This window comes from Echiichthys vipera, assembly GCF_963691815.1.
Source record: "Echiichthys vipera genome assembly, chromosome: 13".
NCBI classification, from domain to species: domain Eukaryota; kingdom Metazoa; phylum Chordata; class Actinopteri; order Perciformes; family Trachinidae; genus Echiichthys; species Echiichthys vipera.
In genome coordinates, this window is record NC_139838.1 from 12327352 (window position 1) to 12350123 (window position 22772).

General features: G+C 42.6%; 1 protein-coding gene across 3 annotated transcripts in view; it reads right to left on the bottom strand.

Moving 5' to 3' along the window:
* col16a1 (collagen, type XVI, alpha 1) overlaps positions 1-22101 on the bottom strand; it is a 73788-nt gene extending 51687 nt beyond the window's left edge. For all 3 annotated transcript variants that reach the window (XM_083925631.1, XM_083925632.1, XM_083925630.1), the window contains exons 1-4: positions 21889-22101; positions 15824-15937; positions 4199-4267; positions 4002-4119 (exon numbers count right to left, since the gene is read on the bottom strand). In XM_083925631.1, coding sequence (XP_083781757.1) covers positions 4002-4119; positions 4199-4267; positions 15824-15899 — 263 coding nt within the window. In that variant the 5' untranslated portion in view covers positions 15900-15937; positions 21889-22101. The remainder of the gene's footprint in view (positions 1-4001; positions 4120-4198; positions 4268-15823; positions 15938-21888) is intronic.
* Between the last annotated feature and the right edge of the window lie 671 nt (positions 22102-22772).

A 22772-nucleotide genomic window follows, 5' to 3' on the forward strand; every position in this document is an offset into this window, starting at 1 on the left:
CACACGCACGCGCACGCGCGCACACACACACACACACACACACACACACACACACACACACACACACACACACACACACACACACAATTGTTGATGCTGGCAGCTGGTTTCCTGTTCCTAGAAATGGGGTGACAGTGATTTATGACTAAGGGATGATCCAAGGGAAAACAGCCAACTGCAGGACGTCAAAACAAAAAGAGGATGAGTAAAAGAAAAGGTGAGGAAGAGAAAATGTTCAACCAGAGAGAGGGAGAGGGAGAGAGAGACAGAGAGAGACAGAGAGAGAGAGAGAGAGAGAGAGAGAGAGAGAGAGAGAGAGAGAGAGAGAGAGAGACAGAGAGAGAGAGAGAGGGCGAGGGACAAATATATTCTGGGTGTAATATGAAACTGCATGAGAATTAGATATTAATTAGCTTTCGAGGCAGTATGTAGGTAGACAATATGGATAGCAAGAGAGAAAGACGGACAGATGGATAGAGAACAAAAGAGGAAAATTGGAGAATTGTTTTGCTGTCGATTAGTGACATGAGCTGCAGGGCACAAAACCACTCACAAACTATTGACTTTAAAGTTGGAAGTACCTAGCCTTGGCCTATTACATTCAGTCCTGGAACCCCACAGACACACACATATACACAAATATGCAGTGGGGAGATAAATCACTCAGTATGGGCCAGACAGATTCAGATCCAGCCTCTCCCAACTTTGAGAGAAAGTTACTTCTGCTTTCCTTGGGTTTTTTTTGAGAGGTGGAAGAAAAGTCAGCGCAAGAGAGGCACAGGGGAAGAGGGGGAGAGGAAATCGGTTGTTGAGAAGCACATCTCTGGTTTAAGATGAGGATATCACCTGGAGAGATGTACAGGCAACCTTGTACCGGTTACTAACTGAGCAGGAATCAATTGCTTTCAGTAGAGGGGATTTCCATACCTGAAGGTATTATCCACACCTCACTGAAATTAATTTTGAACAGTTGCCAAATGTTGTTACACTTTTCATTTTTTCCCTATGTCTGTCTTCTATTTTCTCTGTATTTTAATGATATGTATACAACTTTAGGAAGAAAATAAACTTCACAGGGAACAGCAAAGAATAAAATATACTTTGGATATGAGAATTTCTGTACTGTTTTTCAATAGAAATGAATTTTACAGTTGTGCTTATTAAGCACACCCTGCATAAGCAACACCAGCAAAATGCTAACTGTGTTAACAAATAGGTCCCACTTATGTCATGTGTTAACAAGTGTTAAAATGCATCAAATGCTTTTTAATACTATCATAAATATAAAAGAAACTGACCCAAAGCAAAATAAATCATATTTTTCTTTAATTAAAATGCATGGGACCAGCTGTGACTGGTGCCCATTTCACTGTCAGCGGACAACTGAGAGAGAGCCGAGAGACAACTAGCTTCACTCATCAGTGTTAGCTTTGGATTAGTCGAATGGATTAACCTCAGATACAAAGCAAAACGCTGCTTTCCAATTACTATACACATACAGTATGTCTCACACTCAAGTCAACCTCACTGGTGATGAATTAAAAAGCTGCTTGAGTGACAGGGAATCTGTGGTGGATGGGGGTCATGTATTCTACAGCTTCAGAAGGATAGACAGTATTCTTGGGCTGGAAAAAGGGGGAAATCTAGTATAAAATGCTGCAACTGTAAACATAATGTACACAGATTTAAGCTGACACTCACACACTCTCTCTCTCTCTCTCTCACACACACACACACACACACACACACACACACATACAGACACACACACACACACACACACACACACACACACACACACACACACACACACACACACACACACACACACACACACACACACACACACACACACACACACACACACACACACACACACACACACACACACACACATACACACACACACACACACACACAATGATTTCAGTACAAAGGCCTTTATGTGAGATTGGTTCACTAGAATTATTTCACTGTCACGGTATGCTATATGTCAAGGTTTTTCTGAATTAGTGCATACATGCTAAGCAGTGGCGGAATGTCAGTATATCTACTCAAGCACTGTACTTAATATACATATGCAAGGTACTTGTAATTTACTTGAGTGTTTCCATTTAATACTTCTTTATACTACTACTATATAATATTTTATATAAGGTTTTGAATGAAGGACTTTTACTTGTATTGGCATATTTTCACAGGGTGGTAATACTACTATTACTGAAGTAAACAATCTGAATAATTCTTCCACCACTGATGCTGAGCAAACACACATACTGTTACTGAGAGGAAAGTTAACGGAACAAGCCTGGGGGTTTGTTGTTTTTTTGTTTTTTTTACATCCACTCATTGCCTGGATTCAAACCTTTAACCCTCTTGTTCCCTCACTACGTCTTTCAATCGCTAATCTGTTTTTCCGCCTCCGCTCTTCTTTTCTAAATGCATAAAACCCTTACATAGGACGCCATTTAAGGAAAAAGTAGAAGAAAAAGTAAAGTAAAGACAGAAAGAAGATACAATTATGACTACTTGATGCAAATAGACAGTCCTTTCTGATTTGTATCTACTTATCTGTGGGGAGAGAGGGCAAAGGAAAAAAGGCAAATGCAAAAAAGCAAGCAACTCCTCTGATTCGGTTTAGTTGTTGTTTTTAAAAACATGTACAGAAGACAGTGAGTTGGAGAGAGCATAATAAAAGGCAGCAGACAAGCAAGGCTAATGTGGATTGTTCTCTGTTTGGGCTAAAAAGGCGTCACCCAGGTTGCATTCTTTACTGATAAAACTGACATCAACATTTCAATAAATGCTGCACTATAAAACAAATCCCAAACCAGCAGCAGAGAAGAGATAGACAATGGTGTTCCAGTCCTCTTTCTGTATGGTTAGAGGCAAAACAAAAACATCTTGGATCCGAGAAGTGACAGTTTTTTGTCAGTGTTTCCCCACTGTTTTCCAAAGGACAAATACTCTCTAAGCCTGTGACAAACAATATATGTGACACTTAGAACAAAATGTCTCTACCAAAAAAAGAGTGTTTAAGACAGATTCATCAGGCCCTCAAGCAAGTGGGGCGCACAGTGCTGGACAAAGTGATAAAATACTTTGGGCTGACCCAATTGGCAAGTTCTGAAAAACTGCTTCATCGGTGGGTAGAAAGAAGCTCAGTCGTCTGAAAACTGGCTATAATTCACACTAACAGGAGAAAAAAAATAGAGGACTGACAAACAGCTAGAACATAACCCTAATAAGCACTTGTCTAAACACAATCTACACTCCACTATGTAATAACAACATCAAAAAGCCCAGGAGAGCATAATTACAACATGTCAAGCTACAAAATCATGAAGCCGTGCTCTGTTGGATTTTATGGCTGAAAGTCTCTTCGCCCAGAAACAAGTTCAGTACAAGCTCAGGCTCTAAAATGTGGCTATTAAAGTCATATCCATAACATTTCTTATTTCTTTACTGGCAACTGCATCATGCCTACTAATTAAGACATCGCTCCTATAGTATGTGCTCAAGCAAATAAGCCAAACATTTTATGTGAAAACTAGTTACAATGCGGTCACAACTGGAAAACCAAAAGGTTGTTAAGAGTGCAGTTTTACAAGCAAGTGTCAGTGGTGAGGGAAATCAAGTGGTATTTCTGGAAATGCAATCAGGGATTGACCCGTGGTTTATGGTTTGCCAAGTGTCTGCATTTTACACAACAGCCATTGGACAGCTCTGACATTTGAGTGAGAGTTCAGAGGCTGCTTAGCCGTAGGGTGTTCAGTCTTTTTGCCTTTCTCTTTGTTCAGACATGGCATGAAAAGAGAAAGCCAGTGTTGACATAGACCCACAGAAAACTGAAACTGTACCAGAAAATGCACTTTATTTCACTTCCTGTAGTGCATTCTCTAACACCTAAAGCTATACAAAGTGTGCTTGTGTGAGATGTATTTGTCTGTGGGTTGCTGGAAAAAGAGAAAGCAGCAGTGAGAGATTTGCTGTAAACTTACTCTGTAGGGCGTAGGAGTGCAGTTTTGCCCAGGCGGAGGATGACGGGTCCTCGAGGGTTGCGGATCTTCTTGACATCTGTACTCTTGAGTAGGGAGAACCGCCTCACCAGATTAAAACCTGGCGACAAATGGCATATATCAGCACCTACATCAATAAAACACGAGAAGATGTGTGTCTGCTGAGGTTGTCTTTTCACCTGTGATATTGTGCCTGGCAGCCTGAGGAAACTTCCACTCATCCACTTGTAAGAATGGGCACTGTTCATCTGTGGGGACAAATAGATGACAGAGGGTTAAGCAAGGACAAAGAGTCAAAAAGTGAGTGTGCAATCAGCAAAAAAAAACAACTTAAAATGTAAGAATCCCAGCATTCATGAAGTGTTAAGAGTGCATATCAGTCTTTGAAGCTAATTGACATTTACTGCTCTATAAAATTGACAGCATTTAGTTTAGAGAGACCAAGAAAGTGCAAACATGCATAATTTTGAGAGTAACAGAATTATTGATCTGGGTGAAAGAGGAGTAGAGGGGAGGTGGTGGGGGTGAAAGAGTAAAAAAAAGATGGTGAGATGAATTGAGGGCAAAGCTTTATAGAGAGGAACACAGCCCCGGTCTGACAGGTTGTCTAGCACCAGGCTTGTCTGTCGCGGTAGCCTCCGATTGATGGATATGTTCTCACCCTGTCAGGGGAGGTTACAGAGAAAAGTGTTGCCTGTCAGAGCGGCCTGCCCCACAACAGAGGGGAGATGTGAGATGTGTAGAAAAACTGGGCTTGTACAGGTAGACATGGACCCTGTGATCCATAGTTAATTGATCTCTTTGGGGCCAAGGACCAAGGCCCCAAGCAAGACATTCTACAGGGCACAGTTCTTTTTTGTTTTTTATTGTACTATGACAGCAGAGAATGTGGAAGCAGGTGGTGCCTTGTGTTAATCACACATCAAACCTCATTATTTTATTTGTGCTGTGAGTGATATTCATAGCCATTAATGTGGGCCTTCTGCCAAAGCTGAAGGTTAGATATTTTAATCAAAAATCAGGCTTCAACACTTTGACAGTTATCTGATCCCTGCTACAACATGGTATTTTATTGAATGAATATGAGGCCAAACACATCAGTAATCTACTTTGTAATTCATTAAGGATCATGTATTAAATACGAGATGTTACCCTAACATAAACGCTATCTTTCAGCCTAACCTTAACCCTTATCTACCTAAATGCTAACTTAGGTGTTGATGCTTACACAGCATGGCAGTTTCATTCTGTGACTAGCTAGCTAAATTCTAGGATTTTTTAAATGACTCTTACAAAACCGAAAACACAAAACTTAAAGTGTATGGACTAGGTTCAACTGCATGTTAACTGCTCTAATGTAAGCTGCTAACATCAGCATGCCTGGCTAATGGGCTACCTGAAGTAGTCTAGTAACCTAGCATTATTTCAAGTCAAAGGGCACGCCATTAGCCAACTATATTATTATCTGGTTAGAAACATGTCTGTTCAGGACTCAAACACCCACTGCATGGAATCAAATTTGCTAGTTTATCAGAATTTAGAGTAATCATTTGGACCTGCTCTTTAAATATTTTTTGGGAACTCCAACAAGCAGGCCTATAGCCAAACTTTTATTACTCCACCTGCAGCTTTAGCCTCAGTCTTCTACCACATCATAGCTATGTGCATGTTTAATGAGACCCTTTTATTTTTAATGAATGAGCTGATGTCAGTCAGCCAGAGGTAGCTAGTTGTCATTTCAGCCGACAAAATATATTGTAGGCGAGAAATGATGAGCAAACCACTGCTTTAAAAATTGCTGCAAATTTCAAGTAGTAAATCTGTCACTGTTATTGTGAATTGAGCTTTGTGGGAACACAAAGGCAATAGTGACTAAGGTGAGTGGGCTTAGCTGACAACCTTGTGTATGCAGGGACATAAACCAAAGATTAGGTGCTAATTCAAATGTAGGATTCATTTGAAGGTCACTATTGATTGTTGCTATGAATGAGAAGAAGACAAAAAATCCTGAAGAAAAAGCTCTCTGCACTTCAAACAAAAGTAATGTTTTTGTGACTCCTAATTTTATGGATTGAGTTGTTGATGAAATGGTGAGTGCACTGCATGGAGAATTGCCTTACAGCATGCACTGTGTGTGTGATTGGAAGTCAAATCAAAACTTGGGGGAAAAGCGTAATGTAATTACTTAAATAATAACATCCAACTGACTTTAATTAAGAGTTAGGAATTTAATTTCACGGAGGCCGGCTCAAGAAAGAATTAAATCACATTCAGCGCTTCATCACCTTTTATCAAGTTCATCAATTGACACCCTGCAGCTTCTGCTCATCTTGGTTTCAAAAGACAAAACTTGTTTCAAAGCACAGCACATTTCAGCCTGTCTGCCTACACAGTGTGCCGTTCTATTATTTCAATCTGCAAGTACAAATCAAGGTGTGGGAAAAAAAGATGTCCAATAGTGGCGTTGTAGTAGGGTATGCTGAGAGAAACTTGAGATGAAAAATCAAAGAAAGTGTATCAATTGAATGTGACTTGCGAACAAAGTAACAGATAAAGTAGAAGTATCAAGCAGTCTTATAAGCCCTCTAATGCTCCCTCTGTCTTACATCCTTTTTTTCTGTCTCACTCACACAACACTCACACATGCTTTATTTATAAGTCGACTGGTCCATTCTGAAACCTTATCTGCTGACTTAGCACAAAGTGCATTCTCTGCAGCTCACAGACACTGCTGTCTTCACAAAAAAAAAGAACACATACATATTCACACATATACACCAAGAGCCTATCTTCATATCTCCCATTGCAGGTTTTTTGAAGTGATGAGATCGTAAGATCTACCTTTCGTCGCTGCTTACTCTCTTTTATCTCTTTTGTTTTTCATCACTGCCCCATTTCCATCTGACAAAATCAAGATAAAGGCTTTGTCAGGGGTAGTCCTGGCTAGAGGCAAGCGGGAAGCACAATGAAGAGTCAAGCAAAAGAACAGAGGAGAAGGTGGAGAGAGGAAGAGGAATGAACAAAGGAGAACAGAGGAGGGGGGAAGTTAATATGTTTAGTTTCATTAGGTGGGTTTTACCCTAAAGACTTTGTCGTCTCTCCATTGGCCATTTAAGGACTTCTCAGACTAATTTTGTCATGTTCTACATAGTATGATTGGCTGAACTTATTATGTATTTTCTTAAATAATCTTTATCATCTTTCAGAATCTAGCCATTCAGTTGACTGAAACCATTAACAGTACATGTTAACTTAACATCATGAAGCTTTAGCATGCTAACATGTAAGCATTAAGCTAAAAATAAAGCTGTGCTAAAGCTAATGAAATATACCTTCTAGGATATAATTTTAAACTTTGATTTTTAGATTATTTTTTTCAAGCTGTTAACACAACATTCACATAATATGACCTTAAAAGTTAAAGTTAAACAACTGCCTACTTCAGCTAGCATGAGGAAGCTAAAGTGACATATGAGATTCAAACAACACAGTAAAGTAGCGGGCCACTAAATCAAAACAATGAGCTGAAAGATCCTAAAATGTTCCATAGAGCTGTGAGGAACTGCAGCTGGGCGATAATTGTCTGCATTCGTATTATACATTTACACTTAATCCATTGCTTTGATACATTCATTTCACTTAAATGGAAATTAAAAAAAAAAAATATGTGGGAACAGCTTGCTCGTAAAATGAACTACCTTTAACAGAATCAGTGTCAGTGTAAATGGCATGCTAAGCCGTTAGAATACATGTGTACAAACCTAAAGGTTTACAAAGCACAACTGAAAAAAAATGAGGCTGAGGCTAAATCCCATGGATAAACAACTATAATTACCACTTTTGAAGCTGTGAATCAAGTTAAATGTTGTTTTACTTGTAAGAGCATGATACTTTTGCTCATGCTCATGGGACAAACAAGCTTTTTTTACATAATTCAGAGGAAGGATGATATTTTACTGGACTTTTGCGTACTCAGGCACTTTGCAGTTTGGCAGAGGACATACTGCAGAACTTGAACCCCATTTCCTCTCAAGCTGTGATCAAAGGGAAGTGCTTGCTTTTTGACAAGCTAATTAGCACATAGCAGAGTGCCACTCCAGGATCCTTCTAGCAGCTGCATGTAGCCTAAGGGCCTGCTCACACTGTCCTCCCGGACCGCGACCCGGGCTTTAGGGTACTTGTCCCCCCTCCCTCTCCCCCCCGCGCCCCAGCCCCGTTTGTACTCACACTGCCAGGGCCGGCCAATGCTTCTTGCTGTCCATACGCCATCACGCCATAACACGTCACACGCATTGATCGCGTGTGTGTGACTTTGTTTACAAATCTTTCCATAGACCTTGGAGTTTTTGTGCGTCTTGTCAACTGTTTTTGAATATTTTCATCGGACCAAATCTGCAGTAAACACTCCACCTCCGCATCACACCAACGTGAACCTTTCACCGCCCTTGTTGTTGTTGTTAAATGTCCGCGCATGGTCCGTCCTTCTATTTACATGTCCGAACAGGCGCACATAACGCTACTGCCGTAGGGCTCGTGCTCGTACACGTGCGCACGCTCGTGCTCGTACATGTGCAAACGGCTCCGCTAAAGCCCACCTCTTTCAAGCGGGCTGTGGACGGCCCGCTGGCCGCAGTTGAGCGCGGAGCGGGTGCACTCACACTGTTTAAAGGTACTAGGCTTTAGCTGAAAAAACGGTTTTGGCCGCAGCCAAAAGGACACTGTCCTCCCGGACCGCGACCCGGACTTAAGGGTACTTTTCCCCCCTCCCTCTCCCCCCGCGCCCCAGCCCCGTTTGTACTCACACTGCCAGGGCCGGCCAATGCTTCTTGCTGTCCATACGCCATCACGCCGTAACACGTCACACGCATTGATCGCGTGTGTGTGGCTTTGTTTACAAATCTTTCCACAGACCTCGGAGTTTTTGTGCGTCTTGTCGACTGTTTTTGAATATTTTCATCGGACCAAATCTGCAGTAAACACTCCACCTCCGCATCACAGTTGACACAGTTGTTGTTGTTGTTAAATGTCCGCGCATGGTCCGTCCTTCTATTTACATGTCCGAACAGGCGGACATAACGCTACTGCCGTAGGGCTCGTGCTCGTGCTCGTACACGTGCGCACGCTCGTGCTCGTACATGTGCAAACGGCTCCGCTAAAGCCCACCTCTTTCATAACTGCGCGGAGCCGTCCACGGCCCGCTTGAAAGAGGTGGGCTTTAGCGGAGCCGTTTGCAAATGTACGAGCACGAGCGTGCGCATGTGTACGAGCACGAGCACGAGCACGAGCCCTACGGCAGTAGCGTTATGTCCGCCTGTTCGGACATGTAAATAGAAGGACGGACCATGCGCGGACATTTAACAACAACAACAAGTACCCTAAAGCCCGGGTCGCGGTACGGAAGGACAGTGTGAGTATGCCCTTAAAGAGATTGGATGGTCCTGGCTGGGTTCACTTCCTCTTTGATGGGCCGTGTTTGAGTCTTGCCAAAACAGGTAATGATACTACACTAGCAGTCATGCAGCACACTGCTACATTACCCCAAGTTTCCACCTTGTCAAAGATAAAAAAATCAGCACATTTTGTATCTTTATGGGAGTGAAATACTGTTTTTTTAATGTATACAGACTTGCACTTAATTTGTAGGGTGTACAAGTGAAAGGCGTCAAACACCTGGATGATTTCATTGATGCAAATGCATTAATATGGAGGAAGTAAGGGAACTCCAATATAACTTAGGCAAAGAGCCCACTATGCAGGCATTAGCTGGCCCACTGCAATATTCCAGCTAAAAGAATTAATGTGTGACCTTTCTTGCATCTTGCAAGATATTTAACAACCTTCAGAAGGTACCAGTGCTTTGTTGTGGCCATTGTCTACTGAACCCAACTGCCCTGAGTTTTTATTATGTTTCTGGAGCAGCAAACACTTGGCAGAGTGCTTTCATTAGGGAGAAGAGGTCACAAGTGTGCTCCCAGTGTCTGGTGTGTAGTTTGTAATAAGTGAGGGTATAGCCGTTATTGGATGTGCTTTACACACTGTGGCATTCCAAGATAATTGGACTGGGCTGCTGATCAGCAGAAAGTCAGACTCAGAGGGATAGACTTCCAGGTCCCGGAGCTATTAAACACATGCAACATATGGGAAGGGGAGGGGCATGCTGAGTGGTGTAGTTGACTCAATATGATGATTCAATGTGGCCTATGAAAAGTGTGGGGAAAATTACAAACTCAGAGGATACTAAAAGAAGAAAAGGAGGGTTTGAGACAGGAAGAGAGAGCAGTCGTGTGTGTGTGTGTGTGTCTCACTTGCCCTGTTCGCCAAATGAGATGTACAAGAGAGAACATTCCTGTTTTTTTTCCAGAGATAAAACTGCAGCATTGACGAGTGGAAAGATTTAAAGTGCTGCACTTGAGAGGAATGAGCTCACTCAGTTTCCCCTTTGTAGGCCTCTGGCCCACATTCAATACACATTCACAGGCACAGTCTGGACTCATGACACACATTTACAAATGTCTCACAACAATAAACTTAGACAGTACATGCAGAGATCTGTACATTTCTCAAATGAAATTGTGTTGACATGATGTCTGGTAACCTGTGTATGTGTGTGTGTGTGTGTGTGTGTGTGTGTGTGTGTGTGTGTGTGTGTGTGTGTGTGTGTGTGTGTGTGTGTGTGTGTTTTAGGTGTGCGTGTGTGTGTTTTAGGTGTGCGTGTATATCGGTAGGTGAGGCTGAATGAGACCATCAGAGAAAGGGGCAAAATGCACTTAAAAAGGAAACTGGTTGGTTACATGTAAGCTCCAAATTTGGTCACTTATAAGCACTGGGCAGTATTGAGATCTGACTCAATATTACTTGACTGCAATGCACATTTTCTCTGCAGACAGTAGGACAGGCTCAGTCATCAAACAGCCACCTGGAAACAGTTACACGTTTTAAGTGTTTTGCTCAGGTTCATTTCTTGCCAGTATTGTTCAGGTGGAAACAAAAAAATAACAATGCTTACACAATTTTAAGTATTCCTGCTCAAATCTGACACCCTCTTTCCCGTATTTCATTGGTTATTACATTATTGCACATTATAGTAAATCCCCCTCTGATATCCTGACAAAATGTGTTGACTGTGTTACTAGTCTGTGTTACTAAGTTAACACTTGCATGCCATTTGTTCTGGATTTTGCTAACTCAAGCTGCATTTCCATCAAGAAGTTCCTGGTAATATGTTTTTTTAACAAGGGTTATTGCTGGTCACATTGGCAACACTCTGCCCCCTGCTGTTCAGTGTGCCTGCCTTTTTTCATCTAAGAAAAACACATTGAGAAAAAAAATAAGCAAGGATTTGTCTCACTGCTATGACACTTACTTCTGCATCAGTATTTACTACTGAATGTACTAATCCAAGGACCTGTCTCTGTCATTCCCAGCTTGCTCACCCACCCTCTACCTCTCTTTTTCTTTCTACTTAAAAAAAAAAAGTATTCTTTATTTTAAATGAATTGGGAAGCCAACGCCTAACTTTTCTTTTAATGTTATTAAATGTTGTTGAGAAATGTTCTCCCCTTGTCCTGAGTTCTATGCCAGAGCAGGTACTTTTGGGGGTGTCCATCCATCATCCATCCATCATCTGCAACTGCTTGTCCCTGACGGGGTCGCGGGGAGCTGAAGCCGATCTCAGCTGACATTGGGCGTGAAGCAGGGTACACCCTGGACAGGACAACGGTCTATCACAGGGCACATTAGTCGAAGACTTGGTTTCCACTAGCCCTGTAGAGTGGCTGCTCGGAAAGTCTCAGGGTTAGCCCTCTCAAATGGCCGTACACTTGCCATGTTTCCATTACAAAAAAAGGCCCGAGACGGATTTACGAGACTCCGGATGTGACGTAGCACTCTGAATGGGTTTCGATCGCTGACAATCAGCTGTTCAGTGTTACAGCACGTGCTGTGAACAATAAGGAAGAGACGCCAAGATGGAAGGAGCCAAGCAAACCAACATAGCCCGGACCTCTTTGCCGGTCCACCTATCGATAACTTTGCTCTTTGATTTTTGCTGCTTCATATACTTGATAAAAGTGTGCTTGCTAAAGCTTCGCCAGCTTTTAAAAATGGTGCGGGTTATTGTTGCAAGAGTACTACTTCACATCCCGCTTTGCACGTCACATCCCGCTTAGTGTTATCCAATCAGCAATCGGGTATATCTCAGGGGACAAAAGAGGTAGAAGAGGTGCAAAATGGCCCTGCTCTCCGACAGGGCCATTTCTACCTGGTCAAACAGCCTCCTGAGCGACTCACATGCAAATTAGGGGTGTTTTTGGCGAGATAGACCCGACTCATTCCGGGTAGTCGACCATAGTGGAAATGCCCCTATAGAGACAGACAGAGACAACCATTCACACTCACATTCAACAGCTGCATTTGTTTAGACAGAACCCATGCAGAGACATGCAGTGTGTTTACATGCACATCAGTAGTCCGAAAATGGCCTTGATGATCTGATTATTGAAGTTCCCCTCGTATACATGAAAGGGGGTTGAATAGGAAAATGACGCAGTAAATTGACCTGGGTACAGTAGGTAGCGCTCCGCCGACATACAGCTGGACTGAATGCAGCTTTTTTCTGTTTCACCTTTGGACAGAATTACAACCAAAACGGGTCTTTTTGGTAGTGATATTACTTGCCGTTGAAAAGTCCTCCCTCTGTTTAAAGATAACGCTCTATTTTTGTTATCGGCGCTGTTGTTTCCTGGTTTATTCTATGCTCGGGTCAAAAACAGGCTAGTTTTTATTTTATTGAAGATTAAAATGTATGAATAATTAGGGGCGCGGCCTCTTGAGTGACTGCTAGCCGCTGGCCCTCACTTCTCGTCGGAGGCTAGTTGTCAGGATAAGCATGCTAACTCCTGCATCTCGACCTGAGCTGCGGTCATTCATGTGTTGGTGTCACCACATGAATGACGAGATGGTTTGCACTTCGATCAACTGTACAAACAGATGGTTTAGGAACACACCGTGTTAACGTTAGCTCTGTTATGCTAAATAAATAGCCGCACTTGCATCATGACTTGCAATACAGCCTACTATCTATGACACATACACTAGATGCTAATATGGAGCACAGGGAAGATTCGGGCCGTGAGGGTGAGGGTGTTTTACAGTGTATGGGCATGGTACTGTGTTGAATATCAATTTAAATCAGAGATCAGAAACGCTGCTTCCCACCACTTTAATCCCAGAGCCGGTGTAATCTCCACTGGAGACACGGGAGTGCCTGCACTAGACTCCTTGAGCCGGTGTTTTTTTTTCATTTCAAACTTTATTTCATATCTTAGTCGGTGTAATCTCCACTAGAGACACGGGACTCCCGCTCCCGTATACGTATCTGTTAGCCTAGCTCCCGGGCGGTGGAGCTAATGTGAGCGAATGTGGCTAATCCAGTATACATCAGCCGGATGGACATATCTCCCTCTTCCCAATGTCACATCAATGCCCTTTTTTGGTAAGAGGAAATGAGGAGGAGTCAAAGTCTGACAAGATGGCGGCTCCAAGAGGGAAATATGATTGGACCAAGTTGAGAGAACGGGCCTGGACAGAGGGGCTAGGTCCATTTTTTATACAGTCTATGCCTCAACCCGATTATAATCGTGTTTTTAAACAGCATGTAAACGCACTGAGGGAGAACATGCAAACTCCACATAGAAGGGCAGCAGCCTGGATTCGAACCAGCAACCCTTTCGCGCTTACCACCACACCACCATGCCATCCTGGAAAATATCCCTGGAACTCAAATTAGATCCTTCTCTGCAATCGAAACACAATTGAGTTTCTCAAAAGGTACCTATTGCCTAGGGACTCATTAGGCCTTTAGACTAGTGATCCCTCCCACTAGCTTTGCATTTACTTTATAATGAATTTTCTGCACTGGAGTGTGGATTTTGTCTCCCTTTTCTTACAGTGCTGTCGCTCTGTAAAGTTATGTATTTACACCACTACGGAAAGGACGCATGATTACAGTGACCAGCAACCATTTCAATGTACGGGCATATGGCATGACTGTGTTGCATGAAGACAGACTTTTAACTAGACTTTAAGAGACTTTTATTGTGTTTTAACATCACTTGCAATTTCATTTAATTATAAATTGTATATGAAGTAATGTAGTATTTACCATCAATAAGGGACTAAAGAATATAATCAATTCTCAATTTAGAAGTCAACATACAGTATGATATTTAATTATATATAACCCATTTCTAAACAACAAGCTGTACCCCTAACCAGGCTCTGTTACGCCAGTTTCTGCTTCTCGCTGCTCGTCTTCTCTAACTACTGATTCTTTGCAAATGCGCTTATTACTACTACAATTCATTGACAGAGTAAAAAAAACAAAAACAGTACACAAACCCATTTCTGTAGACTGTGCAGGGTCTATGGTGCACAAAAAAACCATATCAGCACCAGTTTTCGAAAGGGTGGGAATCTCAGCAATTTAACTGTAGGGACTAGTCTTTCCGGCGGAGAGGCTACACTGCAGAACTGCCGTGCAATCATCCAGCTCAACTAACACTAGTTTTACTTAAACCTTCTTAACTGGTGTAATGTCAGCAAATTACCAGTGAGTAAAGAGATTTGGATGAGTCAGAAGAATGTGTATGTGTGAGCTTTTGTCTGTGTGTGTGCGTGTGTGTGGTACTTGCTGTGACAAAGTGTTATAGCTGCACTTGAGAAAGCACTTTCTTCCAACCGCTGGGGAAGAGGACTCAAGGGAGCTGCAAGCTGACTCAGTCTCATCTGAAAAGCTCTGACTAGGGTCTCCCAAGACTTCCCTTCTCCACCAAGCTTCGTTCAGAGCTCCAGGAGCTATGAAGGATTGCGCCCCCCCTCTCCCCAAGTGTTATCACAAAGCCGGCCCAAGAGAACACACTGATAATGTGATATGGGAGTATGACAGTTGGGAACGAATAAAATAAATAAATAAAACAAAACAGAAATATAGATTCATTTTGAACACTTTGCCTCTTATTTCCCACCCCAATAGACTTTCAAAATCTTAAAATTAATGTACCTCCTACATAAATACCCAGTAAGATTAATGGCCTATGAGGAGGAACAAAACCGCACATAGTAAACACACACACACCTCCTTGCCACTGCATGACCACCTTGCCACCCTTCACCAGCATTAAACGCACATACGCATTAATTACAGTCTTTCTCCAGTGTAGCCATGGGGCACATACACACATCAAACTTAGATGGGTTCCGAAGCATGACGAGTTGGTCAAGCATACAACTCCAGATTAGAAAGTTGTCTTGGCTTTAACTGTAATAATGGTTTTGTTACTGTCTTGTTAGCATTTAAATGAAGATACAAGGACTGTTCTGAGAAACAGTTGGCTATACATCCACAGTGGCTATAAATGTAAAGCAGTGATTTGATTGTGTACGTCCTTTTTGGAATAAATGTTCATCTTAATCTTATTACCATCCGCAACAGCAACGCTGGTATTGTTTTCATCTTGTGACTCTGTGTGTGTCTGTGTAAGATGTGGTCCTGGAGTTCACCTACAGTAGCAGGAACTACAACAGAGGTGGTTGGAGTATTTTACCAGGAGTTTATATGTCTGTCTGTCTGTCTGTAGAGATTTTTCCACTGCAACCGTGTAAGGTACAGTCACAAAACGTTTTAAATCTTGTTTTTGTTGAACATTTTTAGAAATAAGCCTTTGCATTTTCCTCTCCTGTATTATAACCACTACTGGATTTTCCAATATATTAGAAACAAATCAAGGAGGAAAGAGGGCACTCACCTTGCTCTGATGTCAGCATGTCACATGATCCAAAGCTGAGTGCCAAGAGAGTCAGGGAGGAGCAGAGAAGCCACATGGTTCTGCTCCACTGAAAACAACTCACGTCACCACCAGCTGATGGATGAACAAACAGAAAAAGAGAAAGTCAAAAAAGTCAAATCCTTCCTACATTTTGTCAGAATACCACCCAGTCTGCTCACTCTCCTGACAGCTGCACATTATGCTTGACTCCTAAATAGACGGTGATGTATATTTATGAGTCCGTCACAGTTGATGTGTTAATTATGTGGTATGATGCAGGCTTTGTTAGTGGCATATGAATTAACCAGAATGTCCCTCATTAAGAAGTATAACTCTATAAAGTCTGATCATAGTCATTACTTCATCCATCTGGTTGGCCTTTGACTGGGCAGCTGCTACACACAAGCACACACAGATAATGTGAATATGTCTATGAGTGCACACACACACACACACACACACACACACACACACACACACACACACACACACACACACAGACTGTATCTAAGAAAGAATTCTAAAGTGAAAAATAATATACACATGCTTCTGCAAACAAATACCAAGACAACAAAGCACAATGCAGGCTGGTTGGTCCCCAGTCAAACACACTGTGGGGCCAAAACACAAACACATCTGGAGACTATTCCACTGGAGCCAGTTGTGTTGCACCAGATGCTTCCACGTAGCCAATCAACAAGCACACACACACACACACACACACACTTTAAGTGCCACGTCTAAATAATCATATTCAGTCTCCACAGCCCTACTCCCTTAGTCCTTATTCATCAACACACACAAAACTGCACGCACAAAAACACACCAACACCACCCACTTCGACTAGCATAAACACATCCCAGCTGACCTGGACTTGCCCTCAGCATGTGTGAGGACCCCATAACTCTGCAGTGTTTACAGGTACAGCAGGGCCCTCAAGGTAGGCAGACGAACAGACTGTCTCTGTACACAGACCTGTTCCATCTGCCAGGAGAAATGACCCCCACGTTCCCCTGGGGGTACACATTGTGGCGCTCCTGCCCGGCAGAGGACAGTGTGTGAATACCATCCAGTCTGACCTGGCTGCCTGCAGCCATAATGTGGTGGAGGCCAGTGGTTTAAATTATGATCTAAAATAACGAGGACATCTTGACATATTCCTGATTATGAATTATGCATTCAATTTTGGGGAGCTGCTGGCTAAAGGTGTGGTTGCTTTTCTTGTTCTTCACCATTTTGAAAGACCAGTTAATAATTTTAAGAAAAGATCTAGATCTTGACATGACAACATGGACACTTTTTATGTAAAAGTAGGTGCAACCTAAACAGAGCAAAGAACATTTAAAAAAAAAAAAAGAAATCCTGCAGTTGGATGGGTGGAAGGTTAATCAAAGCCTTTAGATGGCTGAGTTTGAGCACTCCAAAGCTGCAGCCATTATTATAAGCTTCATGCCACATGATCACAATAATAAGAAAGTTCACAAAGTACATAATACATAATGCATCACACTCCAGAGAACTCAGGCTGAGGGAAAAGCTACAGCTCATTGCTGTTATTATCTGGCCGTAATCCCAAAACAATTTAATAGGCTTCCTAATATGTGTTGCTACGAATGTCTCTCTTTCTCCGTCTCTCTCTGCACTCCATCTGCAGCTTCACAGGCCACCCCGCTGGCCACAGCAGATAAAGGCAGTATGGAGTTAGGCCACCAGGCTTGGCCACAGGGCTGGCTTTGAGCCTGTTAAGCAGGCCGGGTCACTGAGTATGAAGCCAATACAGGAAGGAAAACAATGACAGATTTGAAAGCTTTCCAGCACTAAAAGCCAGAAGACAAATGCTGGCAGACAGAAGCTGTGATCAACATTGACAATCACAACTCAAGCCATAAATTCAGCTTGGACGGGTTTTTTTTAAGACAACAATGTGTCTCTCTTGAAGATGCAGACCTGCTCAGTAATTCTTGGGATCATTTTGGTTCTAGGTCTAGACCTAAAGGTTATTGTCTATTTGCAGTACACCTACCAGCTCAAGTAGTTTTTATGGCTTAAATACACAGACAAAGGAAGCACTGATATTGTCCTATATAACAATGGAGGGAATTTGTGCTCAATGTTTAGCAATTTTTGTAGTCACACATTTCATCATCTTTGCCACTGCTTACGGATGGAACAACAGACCCAACACAAGCCTGTTTAGAGGAACACACTCTGACAGAGTTAAATGAAACATGTCCTCTCTATGGCCTGACATAAGAATTGCTTATTAGCCGCCCAGACACGGATGATTAAATAACAGTGAACCAGCAGCCCACTGTTAGACTACTCTCCATCTGTTTAAATGGGAAAACCCTGCATAAATGTGTCCATGTAATGTAATGTAATATTTCAGGGTTCATTGCCTTTCCAGCTGTCTCTCCCACCATTCTGTTACAGGAAGAGTGATGGACAGCTTTCTCACAGGGAATCTGTTTACAATCTACCCAGGTCCATCTCACACATACAAACACACACACACAGTCAAGTGTGCTGGGCAGCGAAAACAACCTCCTCATATGTCTGTGGGGTCGTGACCTTGACTGTATCCTCCAGAGAAAGTCCACTCTCAGCAGAGGATGTGTTGGAAAGTCCACTGATAGTTGCCTGGAATGCAACCATAACACGGATGCCCTGCATACAAAGCAGACATGATGTAGATGCATACTACATAAACCTTCATACAGCATTTGTGCCACAGAAGACAAAAGGGGGGCAGAGATACAGAACCGATCACAGAGACAAAAGATAAACAGACAAACACATAGGTAGAAAGATATTTATGACTACAGGCTAACATACAGTATGAGACGCTATTATCACACCGTGCTCCACTGGAGTAAGCAGAAGCAAGCATCCAAGATGGCAATCATAAAGCGAGGTATTCAAGGGTCAGTGTGGGCCTCTCTGGGGATGTGTGCGTGTAGCCCAAAACTGTCAGCACTACAAGTGCGTCGTCTGCACTGTATGTACTGTATTCTTCATCCATGGTCCTATTCTTGTTAAAAAGGTCACATACACTATTTCTCGACTTTTTCATGTTGTTTAACCGAATATAACAAGCAATTCAACTCACACTTAGGGTATTATCCATACTTGACAGACGAAGGACACTACAATTATGAACTTAAAGCGTGTCCTTCGTACAGCAGTAGCATTCACAGCACAGAGTAGCAGGAGTCTGATTTCTCTAGTCACTTGACAAGAGCAAGGAGAGCTGACTGAACAAGACGATGGCGTAGGATTGGTGTCAAACTACAAAAGCAAAATAATCTATTGTGCAGTTTTTTGGATTCAAAGTCAATGCCAACAGAGAACCTGGTAACTTTAATGAGGCAATCTGTAAAGGTGCAGTCTGACTCCACAGCAAAAGCTCAACTGAAGAGGCCAGAGATCCGGATAACCTCTCTACAGAGATTGAGCGTCATCAAGGAATATCTTTTCTTGCAAAATGCCTGGTGTAATCGGTGACACCAGTGTCATCACAAGGTTTAACCTGTGGGTAAATGTCCTCACCTTGGCATCCACTCGCACATGCATGTCCACTGTCCCCATGCAAGTCCGGAGCTGTTCAGGTCCATCCTGGAGTATGATCAAAGCTTTAGGCATATGCTTTGACCGGCATGCAAAAATTCTAAATGTGACAATGCTAACATGCTGATGTTGGTATGCATGTTACCATGCTTGGTACCATGTCCACCATCTTAATCAGTTAGCATGCTAATTACCAATTATAACATAACACAAAATACAGCTGGCATCTGTCATTTGTTATAAACCAAAGTAGTGGACAAAATGAAATGTTGACCTGATGATGGCACTATAGGTGAAAAATCAGGAGATTAAAATTTCAATGAATCCTGATAGGAACATGAATGTTTGTTCCAAATTTTATGGCAATCCAATCCAACCAATAGTTGAAAAGACATTTCACTCAAAACCTTAAATGTGAACCTCAGGCGCTAGAGGAAAAATCAGAGGATCACTTAAATCAGTAGACTCATCCTCTGGGGACCATGCATGTCTGTACAAAATTACAAAGCAATCCATCAAATAGATACTGAGATATTTCTGTCCGGACCAAAGAAGTAGACCAACAGGCGGACACTGGGCGAACAAAAAAGATGGATGGATGTCGGCATCAGTCAATATGCTGCCATGTTTTCAGGCACGCCGTGACTTATATTTGTCAGATAGGGGAGTATCAGAGCATTCCTGTTGAATGTTTCTTTGACAGTCAGAAGTTTCTTTTCACTGCAAGTCTGATATGTCATCATGAACACCACAAAATTAACACGTACAGTTGTGGCTCTTTGGATGAGCTTCGGGCCTAACCTGACATTGCAGGCCTGTCACAACAGGGAACTCGGGGGGGTAAACACACAAGATATTCACTGACTGAGAGTGATAGAAAACCAATATCCAAAGCTGTACGACACTCAACGGAGACTTAGGCAAGTTTATACTGGTTGTAACTACTGGGTTCTGCTCAGGACTTGAATATTTGTTAATGAGAAACAGGCCAGTACAGATTGTGAACAGAAGGAGGGAGTGTTTAATACATACAACTCTCTCTCTGCTCAGTGTTGCCTCAAAGTTCCACTGCCATCGACACTTTTGGTCCATTTACAGAAGTAATGATGTAAAGTGCTACTACTACTCTGATGGCATGAACTGGTTGGCCCCAAGCCTGTGCTATGCATCGTTGAGCCTTCAGATGACCCACTGAAGGCTGACCATTTCTGATAACTTAATGTTCACTTCACCACTGACCTGAATAAGCAAAAAGTCAAGTGGATGATACAATTAGTTGCAGGCATATAGCACAGGCTAGAACTGGAAGCAGTGAATGAAACAGATACTGCATGGCTCACAGCTAAACACTGCCACTTAACCGAGCAAAACTTAATGTGTAGTAGAAATTGCAATGTTTACAGGGTTTTATTTTCCAGGATCTAAAAAGGGAGTCCATCCAATTAATGCAGGGGTGAGGGTGGGCGTCCCTGGAGACACTGCAGATGAGTTTCACAGCTTTTTAGATCCTGTCTTTGTTGAGATGACCCTTCAACAAAAAAAATCTATTGTTTACCTAAGGTGCGGAGGCAACACTGGAGAGACTGACACCTCTGATCAGAGAAATCAATCTTATTTTCTCTCAAGAGGCAGCTCTGGTGAATTAAATACAAGCACCATTAAGCTGTTCCAGGGTTTGGGGTTTCGCAGAAAACTTTCAAGATGGGTGCGCAGACAGGATGCAAAAGCCAGCAAACATGGGATGGCTGGGTAATGAGGAAAACAGATGTGACTGTGGCATTCAAGCTTCCTCCCCAGCATTTTCCCCTTTCCACCACCCAAAGGTAGAGGCAAAAAGTTCGATTTTGAGTGGAATTGGCTCAAACATTACTTAGCCTAAATGATATGCATGTTGCAGATCCAGACATGGTGCTTGCTCAGAGGCGTTTTTTTACCACACGGGTTGGATGCCAGCCACAAAGCTTTACAGTAACAACTCAGTGTTGTATTAAGGCCGGGCTTGGAGATGAATGGAAAATCAGCATCATTTTTGCCAGCAGCTATACCAGCTACTTTTGAAAAAAAAAAAAAGTTTCTCGCAAGATCCAATAGAGAAAAACAACAATTCCACAATGTGTCAGTGCTACTCCACAGATATAACTTTAATGATCCCCACTGGGAGAAAGTGGGTGTATGATGCTTTTATTTTATAATAGATTATCTCCTAAAATATGACACATCTTACAAAGATTAGTGTGATAACCCCGCAGGACTTGTGCTGTAGGCTTCCTATGGTGCTCAATAGTGAGTTTGTGGTATTTATTTGCAACCAGCTGTATAAAACATTTCCACGTGATATAGCCCCGTTGCAATATGACCCTAAAACTAGGTTCCACTCCCAGTCATTTTACAAACTGCAATCTTAAGTCACTGCGACGTCTTTAAAACCTACATCAAGCATCGCAGACACGTCATTAAAAGTCCACAAAAGCCATACCTTCAACTAGGGATACATCCACAAATTTGCGAACGCATTAATCCGAAAATGAACGCGTGTAAGTATCCAGGGGAATCTTGGGGAAGCGATGCAAAAGCAGATCAAGTGTAATCCAAAGTGTCTTTTGTCCCCTTGACCTTTTTCTTTTCCTGAGGCTTCTTCTGCGGAGAAAGGAGAGAAGAAAAAGTTTCTGCAAGATTGTCCGTGTCCAACTTTTCCCCTCCCCTCTCCCACCCTCTGCTGTGCAATCCAAAACCCAAGTCTCGCTCGCTCTCTCTCGCTCTCTCTCTCTCTCTCTCTCTCTCTCTCTCTCTCTCTCTCTCTCTCTCTCTCTCTCTCTCTCTCTCTCTCTCTCTCTCTCTCTCTCTCTCTCTCTCTCTCTCTCTCTCTCTCTCTCTCTCCTACTTCCCCTTTTCCCCCCTATGTCGTTCTCCTGGGTGCTCCCTAATCTCTCTTTCTCTCTCTCTCTCTCTCTCTCTCTCTCTCTCTCTCTCTCTCTCTCTCTCTCTCTCTCTCTCTCTCTGCCTCTTCTACTTCCCCTTTTCCCCCCTATGTCGTTCTCTTGGGTGCTCCCTAATCTCTCCTTCTCTCTCTCTCTCTCTCTCTCTCTCTCTGCCTATCTATCCCTCTCTTTTCAACAACCCCTTGGCCCTCCCTCTCTCTATGGGAGATCCCTCAGTGAAGCATGTAGTGACATCACCTTGTCCACAGTGCTGGAAAAAAATAGCCTGGAGCATCTCTCTAATAATCTCAAGCTCTTCCAGCAGCCCCCAACCCTCTGTTTACCCCCCCCACACACACACACACACACACTCACACACCATCACCCTCCTCTATCCTCCCTCACCTCTACAGGTTCGATTCATGGCTGTCTCGGTTGAAGT